At 46.7% G+C, this 18,412-nt stretch overlaps 1 protein-coding gene across 3 annotated transcripts in view; it reads left to right on the forward strand.

Moving 5' to 3' along the window:
* The window catches only part of RTN3 (reticulon 3), a 41,546-nt gene that overhangs the window by 18,696 nt on the left and 4,438 nt on the right, over positions 1 to 18,412 (forward strand). For 2 of the 3 annotated variants that reach the window (XM_035097772.3, XM_035097773.3), the window contains 3 exons: positions 13,508 to 13,715; positions 15,783 to 15,921; positions 17,112 to 17,181. In XM_035097772.3, the coding sequence (XP_034953663.2) occupies positions 13,508 to 13,715; positions 15,783 to 15,921; positions 17,112 to 17,181 (417 nt within the window). Of the gene's footprint in view, positions 1 to 4,554; positions 6,529 to 13,507; positions 13,716 to 15,782; positions 15,922 to 17,111; positions 17,182 to 18,412 lie in introns of all 3 variants that reach the window. The other variant, XM_035097771.3, reaches the window with a different exon arrangement.

An 18,412-nucleotide genomic window follows, 5' to 3' on the forward strand; every position in this document is an offset into this window, starting at 1 on the left:
CCTCCACAAAGGCTCTCCGCCCTGATCTGTCAACTGAGGAACCATTGTATATTCCAAAAGATTCTAAAGCGCACTCAATATACTCATGGCACCTACTAAGCCTAGATTAGAATGTGTCCCTCTGAGTATTGCAGTGGGAAAAGCTTGTTCCTAACTAAGGACCCCCTAATTAAGGTTACCCTAATGAGGGTATCACAGCTCTCCGGAACACTGTTGGAAAGCCACTGCTTTAATTTGATAGTGTGCCCACAATCACAAGATCTGCTTTTATTTAAAAGCTAGGGAAAAAAGAGCTAGAAATGTGTGTTTGAAAACTGAAAAGGTAGAGAATTTCTGTTTTAATGCAAGGCAAAAACTACTGCACCGTACCCTTATGTAAGAAGCCCTCCTGTTGTTAAGCCAAGGTCTGTTGCAATATGTCTATTTTGAGTAAAAGTTAGTTGAATTCTAGCCAGAGATGATGTCCAGGTGCTGCGTGACTTAATTAATGCAGATTGAAATAGATTGAAATGATTTGCAGGTGGTTTTTGTTTTGCTTCCAAGTTAGGCAGGCTGCTGCCCTCCGGGCCTGACTTCAAAGCTGATGCTGAAAATTTGAGGTGCAAATACGTTGTGCTACCTGGTCTTGCCAATCCATGTCTCTTTCATTGTGTGTCTTGCTGGGTCCAGCAGGGCAATGGAGAGAGATCATATCCTATTGTAACATATATGCCACACTCCTGGTGTCTGTCTTTTCAGAATGGCCTGAGGGAGAGCTCTGAGAATAATTCCACTCTTCGTAAGGCTACTGACTAACGGGGTAACCCCCACAAAGATTTAGAAAACTGCCTTATTGCAGCCTTCCCCAGCCTCATGTACTCCTGTTGCTGGACTCCCAACTCCCATCACCACCAGTGAATATAGTGGATGGTCGGGGATTACAGAAGTTGGACAGCCAAAAACTAATGGAGGGCACCAGGTTGGGGACAGTTGCCTTTACTGAAGCAGAGCCCTGGGTGCATCTACCCTGGTACACTCTGCTGTGACGTCTGTCCAAGCAAGGTTCCTACTTCTCTCCATGGAGAATGCCAGAGATAGATCTTTGATCTACAGTGAGCATTCTGCTACTGAGCTGTAGGCACTGTCGATGAAGTTGTCTTATACCAAATCAGTCTTTTGGTCTACCTAATTCTGTGTTGTCTACTCGGATGGGCAGTGGCTCTCCAAGATCCTCAGGAAGTGGTCTTCCTGGCCTTGCTACCAGAATCCTTGGAACTAGAAATGCTTGGGATTTAATATAGGCTCTTCTGAGTGCAGAATGCAAATTACCACTGAGATGGGCATTTAAATGCCATCAAGCAGCGGACGATTCTGAGGGTACTGAGACCTACACTATTCAAAAGTAGATGGTAATAAGAGTTTTGAGCTCCATCAAGTTTTTGAGTAAATTCCCCACTTCTGCTCAGTGTAGTTCCAGTACCTTAAAACCAAAATTTCACCTGGCTAATCTGTTTGCTTCTCTTGAGCATTAAGACCTTATTCAGGCTCTCCTTGCCTGTAACTGGTGTGCCTGCCAGACTTGTAGTTAGAGGTGAAGAGGATCACCTCAGTTGTTTTTAAGGCTGAGCTGTCTCAGGCAAGTGACATTAAAGTTTTACGTCACATCTGCTGTATTGGAACCTTGTTCTATTCCTCCATGGCATGATCTTCAGACAGTTCCTCAACAAGACCAGAACTGGCTAATGGGCTTTCCTTGAAGGACAGCTTGCCCAATACTACTGACCTTCCCCAGCAGGGGAGTATTGGTTGTATGCTCATGACCTTCAACCTTTTCAAATCTGGGACCCAAGTTAAGCCTTTAGCTATAACATGGCCCCAGCTTTAATTTATATCTCCATCGCCCCTTGGCATACAGTACTTGCATATCAGACATACTGGTTTGCCATTCTGCCTCCCTAGAAAATCCTGGGAATTGCAACTTGGTGGGGTGGGGAGTCTGTAACACTCTTTAGCACCCTACAGTTCCCATCAGTGGAGGTGGCAGGTAAGAAATTTTGATAGATTAACCAGCTGTATAGAACTAGTAGTGTAGGCCAAGGTTTCCCAAACTTGGGCCATCAGCTGCTGTGGGACTCCAACACCCATCATCCCGTGGGTTCTGGTAGCTAGGAATGATGGGAGTTCCCAAGTTTGGGAAACCCTGGTATAGGCATGGCCTCATTCATTCTCAGAGCTAAAGATGAATGGAACTATTCCTTTTCTTTCTCTGTCCTTCTACCACCCCATTTCCCCCTGCCTTCTTGCCACCTACAGCCACATATGACTCTTCCAGTGTTAGAAACTAGGATAGAAAAGCTATTCACCACATGGCTTCTGGAAGCTACGTTATGGGTGCAAAAACAAAGGTTAGTCACCATTTTGTCTCCTTTGCAAGGGTGACTCGCGCTACATAGCAGCGAGCCTACTTTGGAGTCAGTTGGGGAGGAATTTCTCCTCCTATGTCCTCAGCACCAGTGGCAGCAATTTTATTCTTGAGTCCCCGTGACAAGACTTCTCAAAGTGCTCGCATTCTGACAATCCCCAGTCACAAAATGCGCCTGGCACCTGGCTAATTTTGAACACTGGACTCATCAACTTCAGGTTGATTGCCCCTGCACTAGATAGTGAGTTGCATCATCACAAGGACTCCTCGGCATACCTGTGACCCAGGGTAGTCTAGCAAGGAAGCGAGTTGTTCTGAAATCAGTGAGACGGGGTGAAGATGTGAGAATAGCCGTTCCATGTTTCAGTAGCGTGTTTCTTTGATGCAATCAAGGCAGTGGCTAAACTGTGCTCAAATGCTCCTCTTTCAAGAAAGCAAGCTGTCATCAGGACTTCCTTTCTAGAGCATGTCATCTCTGGCTAAATTCAGAATACAATACAGTAGCACTCCAAAAGGCACCCTGGCAGTTTCAACTGTCATCTGACCTTTCATGGTTTGAGACTGGATGGATGAAGTCAGAACCGTGACAAGTTTCGTGAAGCAAGAAGGGGACGTGTTCATGTTTGTTAACAAGGATTTCTTCCCTGCCTTTTGTCGTAAGTGCACTTGAGGTGGCTCCATGAGGATAATGAGCAGGAGAAATGAACACCCTTCCCATCTAGATTGTGTACACAAAGGGGAGATTTCTGTTGTGGACTTCCAAACATTAGTCCAGAATGCAGTTCTTCAGAAGCTCACTTGTGGATGATGCCTTCTGGCTGTAATATTGCACTTGTCCAAGAAACAGCCTGTCACGGTTCCAGCTTTATTTTCCCATGGCATTCTAAGTGTCGGGTGACTTAGAAGAAAAATCCACTGAGTAACTGAAACTCCGTTCTATTGCAATATGTGGGCTGGTGCCCTTAGGCTTTTGGCACACCCCTCCAGTGCCTTTCTCAACCATTGCCCCAAGCCTAGGGAGTGGATCCCAGTATTGCTCTGTCGGGTCAACCCAGTCCAGAAGCATTGGTAGAATTACCCATCTTAGGGCTCTCTCACACCTAGAAAGGACAGGATAGCTCAGTCAAGGCAGAGAGAGCACACAACATCCATAGGAAGGATATAGTCAGATCTTATGTGCACCTAGCCTCGTGGTGTTAATACACTCCTGAGTTTCATGGAGGGGTCTTTCCCAGTACAGCCTCATTTATCACAGCTATACATTTGTAGAGTGGGAAGGGGCCATGAGGATCATTTAGTCCAAACCCCTGTAATGCAGGAATCTTTCACCCAACAACCCTGAGATTAAGAGTCTCATGCTCTACAGGCTGAGCTGTCCCTCAGGACGTGAGGCCTGGGGTTGATCGTGAGACTTTCTGCATGCAAAGCATGTGGTCTCCTGCCGAGCTACAGTCTCTCTCCAGTTTGCTCTATCTATTACTTGGTGTGACAGAAGTTGGAAGGGCATTTTTGCTCCATCCTGTGCAAGCAGCACAGGCTGTTGCAAACTAGTAAAACATGCCATTATTGTAGAGCTTCAGAGTTCCTAGACACTTTGCTCAAGAAGCCCCTCCAAACATTGACAGCTTATCAGAACTGGGGTGCGTTTCCCTGCAGCCATGCCACCCTGTAAGCGACCAGCATCATTCTGTTTACATGCACTAATTTGGGTTACTTCTATTCATCCACCCGGCATGCTCACCATTGCACACTTAGATATTTTATTTTATTATTTTATTTTATTTTATTTTATTTTATTTTATTTTATTTTATTTTATTAAGACCTGAGCTCTTCATCTGCTATGAACTTAACTGTTGGTGGCTTTTATGTTCCTGTGGATCATAATTCCCCTGTGAAGTAGCTCCCTTGTGAAGTCCTATGGGTGACAGTCTCTTGCATGTTTGCCAAGGCAGATGTTTCGGAGTCTTGTCTCCCTAGTTCTAAGAGCATGTTGCCTGCTTGACTGTGAAATCTGTGACTGCTGCTCATTCCCTTTTATCCCGTTTGTAAAATGGGGGCCCCAGGATGGGTCCTTGTCTCTTCTTCCATGTGTCCCAACAACTTGGGCTTCCAAGGTTGCAATTTCCTTCCTCCCCTGTGTTCTCTTGATCAGCTGGAGCTCAAGCTGCTTTTTTAGCATATTCAGGAAACCAGAGGGAAAGAAATGGCAAATCTGCACCCTCAGATGTAGGAAAAGAATTCGTAGATGGCCAAAGTCAGGACCACATCTATGGGACCAGTGAAGGTTTGGGAGCAGGGCCAGTCTCTGTAGGATCCACTGGCCTAGAGGAGTCGTCTCTCTCTGTTGAATCCAAAGTTCACATCTGTGACCCGGTGGTACAAGCTTCTTCCTTGACTCATAATGACTTTAAGGGAGGTGTTGCCCTAGATGGAAAAGTTGATCTGAGTAAATGTGACCAGCACAAAAAACCGGCTTCAAATGGAGAGTCCAAATTGGCTTTGCTAACCAACCCAAAAGACGAACCCGAACACTCTCCACCCATAGTTGCCTCCTCTCATTCCCCAACATCCCCAGTGGTAGCTGGCGAGGCTGTTGTGGAAAAAGATTCCCCCGAGTCTCCATTTGAGGTCATTGCTGACAGACTGGAATTTGATAAGGAATTCAAAGATGTCCTTACGAGCAACTCCAATGATATCAGTAGCAACTGGGTAATGCACAGCGAAAGGGAGCTCCTCACGGACATCCCAGAAGACAGCGTGTGCGAGTTTCGAGTGAAGCCGCGGGGCGGGAGCCGAATTCCATCGGGGCCTGGCCTCTCACGCCAGTCTTCAGGCACGACGGCAGCACTGGAAGAAGTGTCCAAATGTGTCCGCGACTTGCACAGTTTCACGAGCGAGCTGCTCAACTGGGATTTGATTCCTAAGGATCTGGAGGACAAGCCTGATGACTTTGGCAGCTCGGGCTTCTTGCCGTCACCCACCCGAGATTCAGGTGGTGTTGCTGCCCGGTCGGTGGGCGGCAAGGTGGAAGCGAGCAAAACTTCCAGCCCTCACCAGCCCCTCAAAATCAGCATTCACCAAAAAGACAGCCCATCTCCAGTGGAGAAGGATGAGAAGCAGGCCATAGTCGGTCGTGAGGTATCTGTTGTGAAAGTCATTTCCACCGCTGCAGCAGAGCCCAAGGCAGATGTCCGCTGGCCAAATTCCAGCCTACCTGAAATGGCTGACGCTGACAGCTCTGGGGAGTCCGACGACACCGTCATAGAAGATGCTACTGTGATTCCATCCTCCCAAAAGAAGACTGCTGCAGAGAGCAGCAAGCCGCTTCCCAAGGCACGTGTACATATAGACGACAAAGGGAGCAAGCCACGTAAACCCAGCCCAGAAGGTGCAATTCCATCCAAGGCCCTAGAATGCAATTGGGGATCCATTGATGACTTTGAAGCTATCCAGACCAAGACAAATGTTCATGGGGGAAGCCCAGTCGCTGCTCCTCTGCCTGCTAAACAGCCCTCTCCTGGCATACCTCCTAAAGCGGGGCAGGAATTGTGCACTTATGAGCAGGATCTACTTGGGACAAGGCCCCGGATGGACCGCCTCCCCTTGGACAATGTAAAAGAGGCTGTGTGCCCAGACTCCCTCAACGGGGAGAGCTTTATGGGCTTCATGAAGGAGTGCTCGAAATCCAAAGGGAGTGAATCTCCGGATGACGCTGTTGAGACCTTCTCAGAAGCAGAGCTAAAAGCAGCAAGATCCGAGGTGGCAGCCCCCCATTCACAGCAGCCGCCAAAGGTGACTCAAGACTTTGAGCAAGAGCACCTCACCATCAAGGCCCTCAAAGAAGTTGGCAGGAAGGTTGAGACGGAGAGGCAGCCGCTTCCACCAAGCAAGGTCTCCCTTCCCGGAGGGAGGCGTCCTGGGCAGTACTGTGAGGTACCCCCAGACCCCCGAGGTCCTGTTCAGAAGTCTGCCTTGGAGAAGAGACCCCTCTGCCTTGAGCAAGCTGTGGACGTGAAGCTGGCTTCTGCCCCTGCTGCCCTTGGCATTCCCAACAAATCTTCCCAGGCCCCTCTTCCCGAGCCTCCTATGCCACACGCTATTGCAAAATTACTGGCTGAATTTTCAGGTAAACACACTCTTTATATTAGTTTACCTCTACAGGTGTGGCAGTGGGGCCCCTCCATAGGTACCCTAGTTTTACAGCAGCCATGCCCCTGCAATGTAGGGTCATCAACTTGCTCTGTGTTCATCAAGGATGTGATTCCAGGAGTACCTGAGGGGTCTGCAAACTTAAAAGATGCCCAGTCCCTCCTGGTGCTATTGGCCCTGTTAGAACTCTATATTTCTTCAGGGGAGGGGAGGTGTGCTACCTTGTGCTTCTATGACTTGCTTAACTCCCCAAAATTGTAGTAGAAAAAAATATTACCCCCCACCACACCCAAAACAGTAACAACCACACCATGGTACCTTACCTAAAACAGAACCACAAAATGCTGAGCAGTAATGGGAATGAAGCAATTGCTTTAAATCTGCATTAATCTGCATATGAGAGAGAACAAGAACTTTGGTGGAGGGGATGAAGTAGTTCATAAATTATGTTGCCCCCCCAAAAAAATTTTTGCTGAAAATCAGAGAGAAAAATTTGTGAGCTAACTTGAACCAAATTTGTATGTGCAGGAGTCTGCCATCTTATGCTCACTTACCTAGGAATAATCCCTGTTGCCCTCAGTGGGGCAGCTGGGACTTACTTCTGAATAGATTCTGTATGGGATTGCAGGGTAAATTCCAGATTGTGTTCCACTGCAGCTGATGGATGTATAGCTCTGCAGTATGAATCACTCTCATGTTACAAGGTGTGTGTCTGAACTCACATGTGTGTATTCATTTGCACACCCCCAAGACTTTTAGATCACCTTTTGGTAGAGTAAGGAGGGAAGGTGGGCATTGGCCTTCCTCTATGCCTGTTTGAAAAGATGCTGTAAGAGTATATCTTTCTGCATTTGGAGATGGGTGTGGGTGGGGAGAAGTTGTTGATAGGAAGACTTCCTCCCAGTGAGGGAAATCTCAGCCCATCACAACCCTGGGGAGTGCATGTTGTATTTCCCCTGCTCTCCATTGTTCACCAGCATGGCTTTTATGGGCTTGATACCAGACAAGCACAACAGAGGGGTTCTTGGCTTCTGCTCTGTTTGGGCTGCAGGCTTCAATTTTTGCAGATGCTTTTCCTCTCTCCCTTTCTTTGTTTTTATTTTCAAGCTGAACTGCAAGCAGAGGGGTGGGGGTTTAATGAGAGGCAAAACTCATCATTATTTTTATTTTCCCCTCCTCTGTGGGTCAAGGAGCAAGCAGCCTGAAAAGGGTTTTTTTATAAACTTTCATCTTTGGCGAGTTGCCAGTCGCCCATCTCCCATAAAGAGGGAGTGTCTCTCCCATGTCTGAACAGAGAGTGTGTTGTGCTGGGTTTTAAATGCCTCCTCTGTGCTGCTGCTCCTAGGAGGGGCCCTTGCCCCATGGTGGGCCACATGCTTTGCATGTGTAAAGTCCCAGGCTCAATCCCTGGGGTAGTTCAGGGGATAGCAAGACGCTTTGGCTGCATAACGTCCTGGTTTGACAGTCTCCATTGGAAAGAATCCCTGGTTGCGGGGCTGGAATCCTTGGGAGCTGCTGCCAGTCAGAGCAAGCAGTACTGAGTTAGGCTAGCCAATCCAGTCTGACTTGATACAAGGCAGCTTCATGTTGTCATACCATGTGTGTCTTAACTTGCTTGGGCATTATGGCAGCACCAAGAAATACTATATTGTTAACTCTGCTTTTAACATGTTCTTGTAATTTTATTGTGTTTTCTCCCTTGCTTGTAAACCAGTACAGGACTTCTGAGTTAGGATGCCATATACAAATTTATTGAACCTCAAACCACACCACAATTTCCAGGTGTACAGAGATTAATGTATTTTAAACGATAGAGAATGCTGGAGACTCATAATATTTGCTTTATTTCCAAATATGAATAAGACAGGGTGGGGGGCCTTCTCAGAGTTGTCGCCTGCCCCATAGGATTCCCTTCCAAAGGCACAACTGGTCAATTCAGGGTTTTAAGCGAGCTTTTAAAGACTGTTGTTTTCCCCTTGCTTTTAATGGCAGATATTTATGTATTTTTATATCATACTTCATTACTTTTTATTTCGTTTTTGCATATATTTACACCACCCAGTTAATTTTTTAGATCAAGAGTAATATAGACATGTTTAAATAAGAAATAGATAATACAAGTAGAGGCAAAGAGGCACATCTACAAGGCAGACGCCGCCTCTGCTTGCCTCTTCCGCTCAAAGAGTGTTTATTGCATTCCCCCAATCCTGATGGATAACTTCATTTCAAAAAGCACAGAAGTTCTGTTATGAAGAGAGCATTTCTTGCCACTGTCTGGTTCCCACTAGCAAAATCTCAACTGGCCTTCCTGGACTATTATGATTAGCCAGCAGCCTGCCTAACAACAGGGATGAGCTGGAGAGCTACTTCTTTAGCCTACTTCACTTACCATGCAGGGGGCAGGATCTGGCTGCCTAATTCTGTTTTCTGGAAGTCATGACATGAAGTACAAAAAAAACCCCTCTGAGAATTGGGGCACTGCAGCCCTTCTGCAATCCTTCCTCGAGCTGTGCCTCCCCAGCCCAAGATTTGACTAGGCACCCCCTGCTCCCAATCTTGACTTTGCCTCAGAGTCATGAGAGCTAGCAACATATCTCTCTCTCTCTCTCTTTTTAAAGAGTGCTAAGGTTCTGAGAGTGCTGCAGTACAAAACAGCCCTGTTTGGCTGCCTGCTTGGCTCTTCACGGGCTCATGAAAAATGCACGCTAAATGCCCCAGAGGGTGGAGAGCAGAGCTTTAAGACTTCCCAGCAGCCCCTTGCAGCAGACTAGTAAACACGAGCAAGAGAGCCGCGAAATGGGAGAGACGCTGACAGGCATTTTTCTTTTTCGCTCTTCCATTCCTGCCTCATTTGATGCTGTGATTGTTCATCCATCATCTCCCCAGCACCACCCCCACCCCACCCACCCCATGCACCTCCCCTTCTTGATGCATTTGCAGAATACATCCCCAAGATGTCTGCGTTGATGCTGTAGCAACCCACACTTCCAGCATCTCTCTTGTGCTGTGTGTATGTGCGGGCTGCTGTTGTTGTTTTGCCTTCATGCCCTTGCTGTGGGCAAGCGACCCGTGATCTATTCCTTTGTCCTCTTTCTGTCCTGCAACCTCCTCCTACTTCTGCCTGTTTTGACAGCTAATGCAGTGGAGGCGGGGGGGGGGGGAAGAGTGCGGGAGATGGGCAAGGAACTTGGCCAAGCTGTTGCAGCAGAAAGAGCTTTTGCTGGGAGGCGGGCAGCCAGTCTCCCTCCTCTGCTCCTGCCCCCTCAGAAGCATTGGGGTCCTGCCCTGAACCAGTTACCTGCTCTCTCTTTTGGTCTTCCTGAGGCTGCAATGGGAAGGTCCAGGGCAGGAACTGGATGTGCTGGCTTCTCTCCCAAAGTTACTAATCCACCCACAAACCTGACATGCAAGTATATATTTTTTTTTGGGGGGGTGCTTATTGATTACAGATTCTGATAGCAGCTGAGCGCAATGTCTTGTCTGAGGCAAAGCCACCTTCCTTTATCCTCTCCTGGACTGGGACTGGGAGCCAGGCTTTCATCTTGAGCTCAGCGGTGTGGCCTGCAGCCAGCCTATCAGGAGGGGAACGCTGGCTTGCAGCCCCGGCCTCTCTTTCCCTCAGCCCCCATCACCCTCCCTCCTCTCTCTTGTAGAATAAACAGCAGGGGGCTGGCCTAAAGCCATTTGCTGCAGATCCAAAGACTAGGGGCTTGTCCTCACAGTGTGGGGCAACAGTGCCCCTTTCCTAGAGGTGGCTGGGTGTCACAGGCCAGAACCGCACAGTGGGGGAACCATCTCCACCACCTTTGATGCAGGCGTCTGTCTGCCTGGGTGGGTGAGCGTCTTATTTTCACACCTGGCACGTCCCACAAGATTGTTGTGCCTAATTCCTGAACTGGATTCCTTCATCCTACCAGCAGCAATCGAACCTGAGCATCCGTTTCCAAAAGATGGTTTGGTTTCGCTGCAACATCCAACTGATTCGAAAGGCAGGGCGTCAAAATACTGTAGAGCCTAGGTGGGGAGGCTGTGTTGGACTACAGCTCCCGTCATCCTTGACTGGCTGGGGGCTGATGGGAATTGGAGTTCAGCGACATCTGGAGGCTCCCCAGCCAGGCTGTCATTCTTTGGAAACTAAGCTCTCAACAGCACTTCCTTTTGGGAAACATCCTGTAGGAACAAGGAGGGGGTTAATCCCAGATAAGTTGTGGCAGGGAGCCAGTCTGTGACTTCGCCTTGCCAGACTACCTGCAAGGTACTTTTGTGTTAATGCACCAAGCCCTAAATGATTTGTGCCCAAAGTTCCTTAAGGATGGCTTGATTCCTAATGCTCCATCACAGTTGCTGAGCTCCTCTGATGGGGGCACTTCTGGTGATTTTCCCACACCACTGAGGGTTGGTTGGCCTTCCCTAGGGGCTGAATCTTAGTGTGTCAGGCCAGGCTGCCCTATGGAACTCCCTGCCAGTAGAAGTTCAGCAGGGAGCATCATTCCCTCAGACATCTTTTGAAAACTTCTCTTTTACATTTTTGATTTTAGCCTTATATGAAAACTTCTCTTTTACATTTTTTGATTTTAGCCTTATATATAAGTACTGTGCCTTGCTGTATTTTTTTTTAATGAAAGTGCAGATTATAAATTTGTAAATAAAATAAATATATCGTTTTGGCTGAGCTTTGGACAAGACTGAGCTCGGTCAGTAGAACATGAGACTCTTAATCTCGGGGTTGTAGTTTTGAGCCCCTTTTGGGTGAAAAATTCCTGCATTGCAGGGGGCTGGACTAGATGACCCTCGTGGTCCCTTCCAACTCTGCAAAGCTGTGGTTCCATGATCTAGAGCAGGGGAAGGGCTGAATGTTTGGCCCCTTCTGGTGTATACAGAAAGAAGATTTGTATTTAAAAGAGCTTTGGTAGAAACAGAAAATACTCAGGAATTTTGAAGCCATGCAGAAAAGTGGTGTACGCTTGTAGAATTTTTGGGGGAGGGGGTTTAAAATATATGTACTGTATATTCCTGCGTATAAGACTACTTTTTAACCCAGGAAAATCTTCTCAAAAGTTGGGGGCCGTCTTACACACCGGGTCGTATTTCTTATACGGTGAGTATATCCCAAACTCTATATTTTAACTGGAAAAGTTGGGAGCCGTCTTATGCGCCCAGTTGTCTTATACACCGGAATATATGGTACACCTATTTTTATCAGTTATAGATGACTGCTTCAATGCATTAAGCCTCACTTAGCATATAAAATAGTACTGCAGGTCTGCCATGCAGGCCAACAAATGCTAACACAAATAATGTAGTGGGTGGTTTCTTACATTCAGTATTGTCTCCCCCCCACCCCCACCCCCACCCCCGGTCCAACTAGCTGAAACCAAGTTACCATTTTAAAAACCATTGTCAGTGGCTCTGCTCCATTCCTTAAAGGTCTAGGGAAGAAAATCTATTGGCAGTCCCCCACACTATGGAGGCCACCACTGAACCATATTTTTCGGTGATGGCCCTTAGGCTTAGTTCAAAAAATCCACCATGTTGGCCCTTTTTAAGCAAGCAATTGAGATGGTTTAAGATTGCAGTCCTAGGTGTGTCTACTTAGGAGTAAGCACCATCCCCACCGAGTTCAAAGGGACTTGCCTCCAGGTAAGACTGTGCACAGGTTGCAAGCCTACATACAAAGCTACGCGGGAGTACATCCCATTGAATTTGATGGTGATGGTGCTTGCCTCCGAGTAGACATACAGGATTGCAAGAGCTTCATGTGTCTGCAGATTGCATTTATATTTACAAAACAAATTTATATCCCACTTTTGTCTTTTTGAAAAGATCCTCAAGGTGCCTACTAAATCTGGTTTTGTTTTGCTGCAATAAATTAAAGTATATGAGAACCTTTCAGAAACAGCCAGGTTATAAATAACTGTTCATTTGGCCCACAGTATCCTTTTACAGAAGATGCAAAGCAGCCCAAGGGTAGCAGGAATGGGGCCAAACAGGCCTTTTTCAGAACTGCATTCCACAGCAGTGGTGCCATGATCACCCAAGCCCTCTCATGTTAGCCACTTGCCATCTCTTTGTTCAGGGGTTGCCAGCCTTTTTAGGCCCTGTGGGCATATTTGGATTTTTTAGCAAGTGCCACGGGTACCACCCCTCCGGACAATTCTTTCCCCATCTTTTAGATCAGCCCTGGGAGAGAAAACACATGTGTGTGAGAGCACGTTTCCGAGCACAATTTAAAGTGTTGGTGCTGACCCTTAAAGCCCTAAATGGCCTCGGTCCAGTATACCTGTAGGAGCATCTCCACCCCCATCGTTCTGCCTGAGGTCCAGTGCCGAGGGCCTTCTGGTGGTTCCCTCACTGCGAGAAGCCAAGTTACAGGGAACCAGGCAGAGGGCCTTATCGGTAGGGGCACCCGCCCTGTGGAATGCCCTCCCACCAAATGTCAAAGAGAAAAACAACTACCAGACTTTTAGAAGACATCTGAAGGCAGCCCTGTTTAGGGAAGCTTTTAATGTTTAATAGATTATTGTATTTTAATATTCTGTTGGAAGCCGCCCATAGTGGCTGGGGAACCCAGCCAGATGGACGGGGTATAAATATTATTATTATTATTATTATTTATTATTATTTATTATCTGGGTAGAAGTTGTACCCAGTAGAATAAATCTGAGCCTTGAAAAACCGTAGAGCTGAAACAGGAAGTGAGAGAGTGTCACTCTTCCAACTTTCTCCTCCAGCTCTATGCTCTAAGGGAGAAAAAGATAACCATCCTCACCATCTCATGACCCAGGGGGAGTGAGGGGAGCAGGGGCCCGAGAGGCTTCATGGATGCCTTGGCTGCTGGGAGGATGCAGAGAAGGTCCTTGGTTATTGCCTTTAGAATTGCATGGCCTGGATGCTCTTCTTGCAGCAGTTTCCGACCCTCTCCATTGACCTCTTGTGCTCATTTCTCTCTTTGGCAGTGCGCGATCTGGTCTTCTGGCGGGATGTGAAGAAGACGGGCGTTGTCTTCAGCACTACGCTGATCTTGCTGCTCTCCCTGGCTGCTTTCAGCGTTATCAGCGTCATCTCGTACCTCATCCTGGCACTCCTCTCCATCACCATCAGCTTCCGGGTCTACAAGTCCGTCATTCAGGCTGTGCAGAAGTCTGAAGATGGGCATCCATTCAAGTGAGTGGGCTTGGCTCGGGACCAGAAGAGTTCATTGCTGTTCTCACCAGGTTCCCTTTAGGCCAAGTAGATTTCAATTCTCCCTTATCCTTTCTGAAAAATGGGCTTTCTCTTTTGAAGGCCTGCGTGAACACAGGACCATGATATTGGGTAGTAAATGGATTGGATGCAAAGAAGCATAGGCAATTGCATGGAGGGGGAGAATTCTGTGGGTAGCCATCAATTGTGAGAGCTAAATGGAGCCTCCAGGTTCAGAAGCAGTGACTATATACAGGTGAAACTCAGAAAATTAGAATATCGTCAAAAAGTGCATTTATTTCAGTAATGCAACTTATTATTTTTTAATTTTTACAAATGCTTTCTTTTGGAAATTCCACAGTAATAAAACAATAATACAATTACAATAATATAAAAATAAAATTGCTATTAAAAGGTAAAGGTAAAGGGACCCCTGACCATTAGGTCCAGTCGTGACCGACTCTGGGGTTGCGCGCTCATCTCGCATTATTGGCCGAGGGAGCTGGCGTATAGCTTCCAGGTCATGTGGCCAGCATGACAAAGCCGCTTCTGGCAAACCAGAGCAGCACATGGAAACGCCGTTTACCTTCCCGCTGTAGCGGTTCCTATTTACATTCCATTTATAATTGACCCGCCTAATGACAAATAATTAAAATTACAACAAATAAAGGCTTGACATATCTTGCTTTGCATGTCATGCATCTATCTCATTTATTGGTTTGACCTTTTAAGTTGCATTACTGAAATAAATGCACTTTTCAACGATATTCTAATTTTCCGAATTTCACCTGTAGTGTCATCTACTCCAGCCGGCAGCAGCTTTGCAAAGTCCCCAATCGTTTTAACCAGAAATGCTGGGAATCGAACCTTGGACCTTAGGAAGGTACATCGAAAGCTCAGCATTGCCTCTGCTGACTGGCAAGGGCTCCCCAGGCTTTCAGATGTGGGTCTCCCCCAGCCCTAACTGGGCGAGTCTGCTTGCAAGGCGGGAAACTACCCAACGGAACAGGGGAAGCTGCCTTAAACCACTCTCCACAGTTAGTCACTCTCCACAGTTCTAGACAGGAGTCTTTCCCTGCCCAGTTAGCCCTGTCCTGTGATGCTAGGGATATTCTCCCGCGCTCTGACCTTTCCTGTGTATGCTCTTGTCACTGAGCTGCAGTCCCTCTGCACCTGGCTCTAGCCACTGTTGGGAGCAGTTTGCAGGACTTTGACGATCCTCTGATCTAGCTGGGTTCCTTTTTAAAAATAGATTATTTTTCCCTTTGCTTAATCAAAGACTTATAATTCAACAATATATTAAAATGAAAAATGAAGAGGAAACTATACAATTGCATTAAAATGAAATACACATTCCAGTTGTTGCATTCAGAATCCCGGGGGGAAATGATTATTATTGGTACTGAGGGGATAAATAGCATGTCCATTAAAAAAAAAGATATTGTTTATAAATATCAAGGTGTTGTCATACGATATTCTCACTTGATGCTGAAAAGTCCAAATAGTCGTGTGTTTCACAGGAAGCATTTGAGCAATATCGTCTCCATAGAAATACACTTTTGCCACGTAGTTGAAAATGAATCCTTTGTTTGTCCTCTAGTATACTGATGAAGTGCCAGCAGTGATGAGCTGCTTTCAAATTGGCAGAGTAGGTCCATCAGGGCTCTTCTTAAGGACTCACTCTTGTTAATTTAAAATTGGCTCATCGTTGATGGTGCCGCATAAGTATGGAGTGCCCACTGGAGAAGTCTAGTTGTTGGTGAACCATTTCCCTCCTTCAGTCATCAGTCATCAAAGGGCAGGCTCAGTCCTTTGCTGCTGCTGGGAGGGCAGACCTTCATTTGCTGCCGGAGGGTAGAGAGGACCCTGCCGTGTTCCCTATTTGGCCTCCTGGAGAAACAGCATCAGCCCAACAGCCATGATGGAGTTTAATAAAAAAATCCGCCTACTCTACATAACATGACTGGCAGGCAGTGCAGAAGTGTTTGTTGGTATCTGGTGCTTCAGTTTTACCCACAATGTGGCTTTCTGCCCTTTTCCCCCTCCCAGAGCCTACCTGGATGTCGACGTTGCGCTCTCCTCTGAGGCTTTCAACAAATACGTCAGCGATGCTATGGGACACATCAACCACGCCCTGAAACTCATCATGCGCCTCTTCCTGGTAGAAGACTTGGTGGATTCGCTGAAGGTCAGTGGAGGGGCAAGTGGAGTATACTAAGTATGTTATAGACAGTGCTTGAAATTAGCCAGGTACATTTTGCACCTGGCTTTCAACCACTCGTGACCAAGTGAAGATTCCTGGGCACCCACCATCTGGAAGCGCATGCCTGCGGATCTTTAGGATCTGGAGTGTTTCCACACACTAATACCCCATCCTGTGGAATTCTATCAGTTATATTTTATCTGCACAATCTGAATGAACTTCGGGAATCCAAATGCTTTTTCTGTGCAGCCAGAACAGGAGCAGTCACCATTAAGAAAAAAAGGTTGGAACAGGCCAATAGATATGTGGACTGTCCCTGGATCAAGTGACTTTTCTTCTTTTAACTTCTCATAGTTCTTAACCAAGGCTGTCATCTGAACTAGCCAGGTGTTTTACTGAGAATCAATCACAGTCGGTCCATCATTTGAAAAATAAGACTTTAGAGCTATCTTGCTCAAAAATGGCAACTAGACATTCTGTTTTGGTAACTAACCTTGGTTTAAGGAACTATTGGGCACTTAGCTTATATATTTGAGTTTCTAACACTGGCTACAGAGCAGGGGCCTCAAGCAGAGGACAGCTCCTACCACTGTGTCATTGGGTGCGCCTGTTGCTTTGAGCTGAAGAGGAAGGGCGTGTGCTTGTTTTCCCTGAGACTTAAAGCAGGAATGTCTCACCATGAGCCCAGAGATGGGTAGCAATGCCACGCTGAGTCAGGACACACTGGGACGCAGCGAGACTGAATTCCGCTTTTGTAGTTAATCTGAGGTCAGTGTCAAATTTGGAAGAGTTCCTGTCCTTTTCTAGGCTCAGGAAATGGTAGAAACTCCCCCTGCCAGTGAACGAGTAGGGTGAAATGAGAGAGGGGTGGGTAACAAGGTATTGGCATAAGCAAATGCTTCACTTTGAATGGGGATAAAGGCTAAGGGGCAGCGAGGGGGGGTCATTGTGGGAATGACCACTGAAATCCAGGTTGGCACAGCCATCTAAATCAAGTTTCTGCAACTGTCCTGATAAATGGGGCACTGCAGCAAGCAGGCTGGTCCAGGGAGGTCAAAGAGGTCAAAGAGTTTTGGACAACTTCACAGGATCCTCTGCTCCAGCGTGGGCTTACTGATGCAATGCATCAGCCTAGGGTTTTTGCTAACAGTGTGCCATCCTGTTTTTGCCTGCAGCTGGCAGTTGTCATGTGGCTGATGACGTACGTTGGTGCCATCTTCAACGGGATCACCCTCCTTATCCTTGGTAAGACGCAGTAATGATAGATGCCGTGGCATCGGCAGCCTGGCCCCTCACCAATCTGCAGTTACATTTGACCAGGGAAATCTTAAAGCATTTCCCCTGTGGAGTCATACTCAAGGTCCAGCTAATCCAGGATCTTGTTTCATACAGCAAACAGCAAGGTCCTTCCAGGGAGCCCAGGGGCAGGGTGTGAAGGCCAATATCCTCCCATTTGCCCACCAGCAACTGGTCTTCTTGGCAGATTCCCTCTGGTTGTGACTGATAAAGAGTCTTAACTTGGCTCTAAAAGAGGATTGGACAAATTCACAGAGGGGAGGAGAGGTCTGTCACTGGCTATCGACATACCATATTTTTCGCTCCATAAGACACACCTAGTTTTTACAGCAGGAAAACAGGGGGGGGGGGATTCTGAATCACACCCTCCTCAAATACAAGTGCAAATTCTTACCTGAATAACAGCAGCTTGTATATACTGTATCCCAAGGGAATACTTTTTTTTTTTTGCATACCTTCAACTGTACTACATAGATATACATGTCATTTTCAATGCTATATAAGTCACTTACATTTATAATCATATTGTACTACTTTGGCTAGGTGTTTAATAATATTGAATTCTTGCATTGCAAAAAATGAAGATTATGGTGAAAAGAGAAAAACATGAATTGCAAAAAAAACTGGAGCTTACAGAACAAAACCGACTTCAGCATTGAAAGAACATATAAGAACAGTTGAAAAATCTCATGCAACAGAAAATTTAAAAATAATAAATAAAATTGCTCCATAAGACGCACAGACATTTCCCCTTACTTTTTAGGAGGGAAAAAGTGCGTCTTATGGAGCGAAAAATGTGGTATCTTGTGGCAGAGCGTTCCATAATTCCACCTAATTAATACATATCTCAAAGGCTGCCTGTGTCTTGAGGAACAGGCATGTCTCATAGGAATAACATAAGAAGGTGCTGTGAACTGAGTCAGACCCTTGGCCCAACTAGCTCAATATTGTCTGGCTGGCAGTGGCTCTCCAGGGTCTCAGGCAGGGTCTTTCTTTCCCAGCCCTACCTGGAGATGCCAGAGATGGAACCTGGCAACTTCTGCAAACAGAACAGATGCTCCTCCACCACTGAGCTGCAATTGTTCTTGGTCACTCATGCGCTGTCCCATTTTTAAGGCCCAGGTCAGCCAGGGTCACAGGCACAGCAAAACTCAGAGAGTGAAACCTCCAGATTCCATCA

The sequence above is a fragment of the Zootoca vivipara genome, chromosome 16, assembly GCF_965207765.1.
Source record: "Zootoca vivipara chromosome 16, rZooViv2.hap1.1, whole genome shotgun sequence".
In the NCBI taxonomy this organism is placed as follows: domain Eukaryota; kingdom Metazoa; phylum Chordata; class Lepidosauria; order Squamata; family Lacertidae; genus Zootoca; species Zootoca vivipara.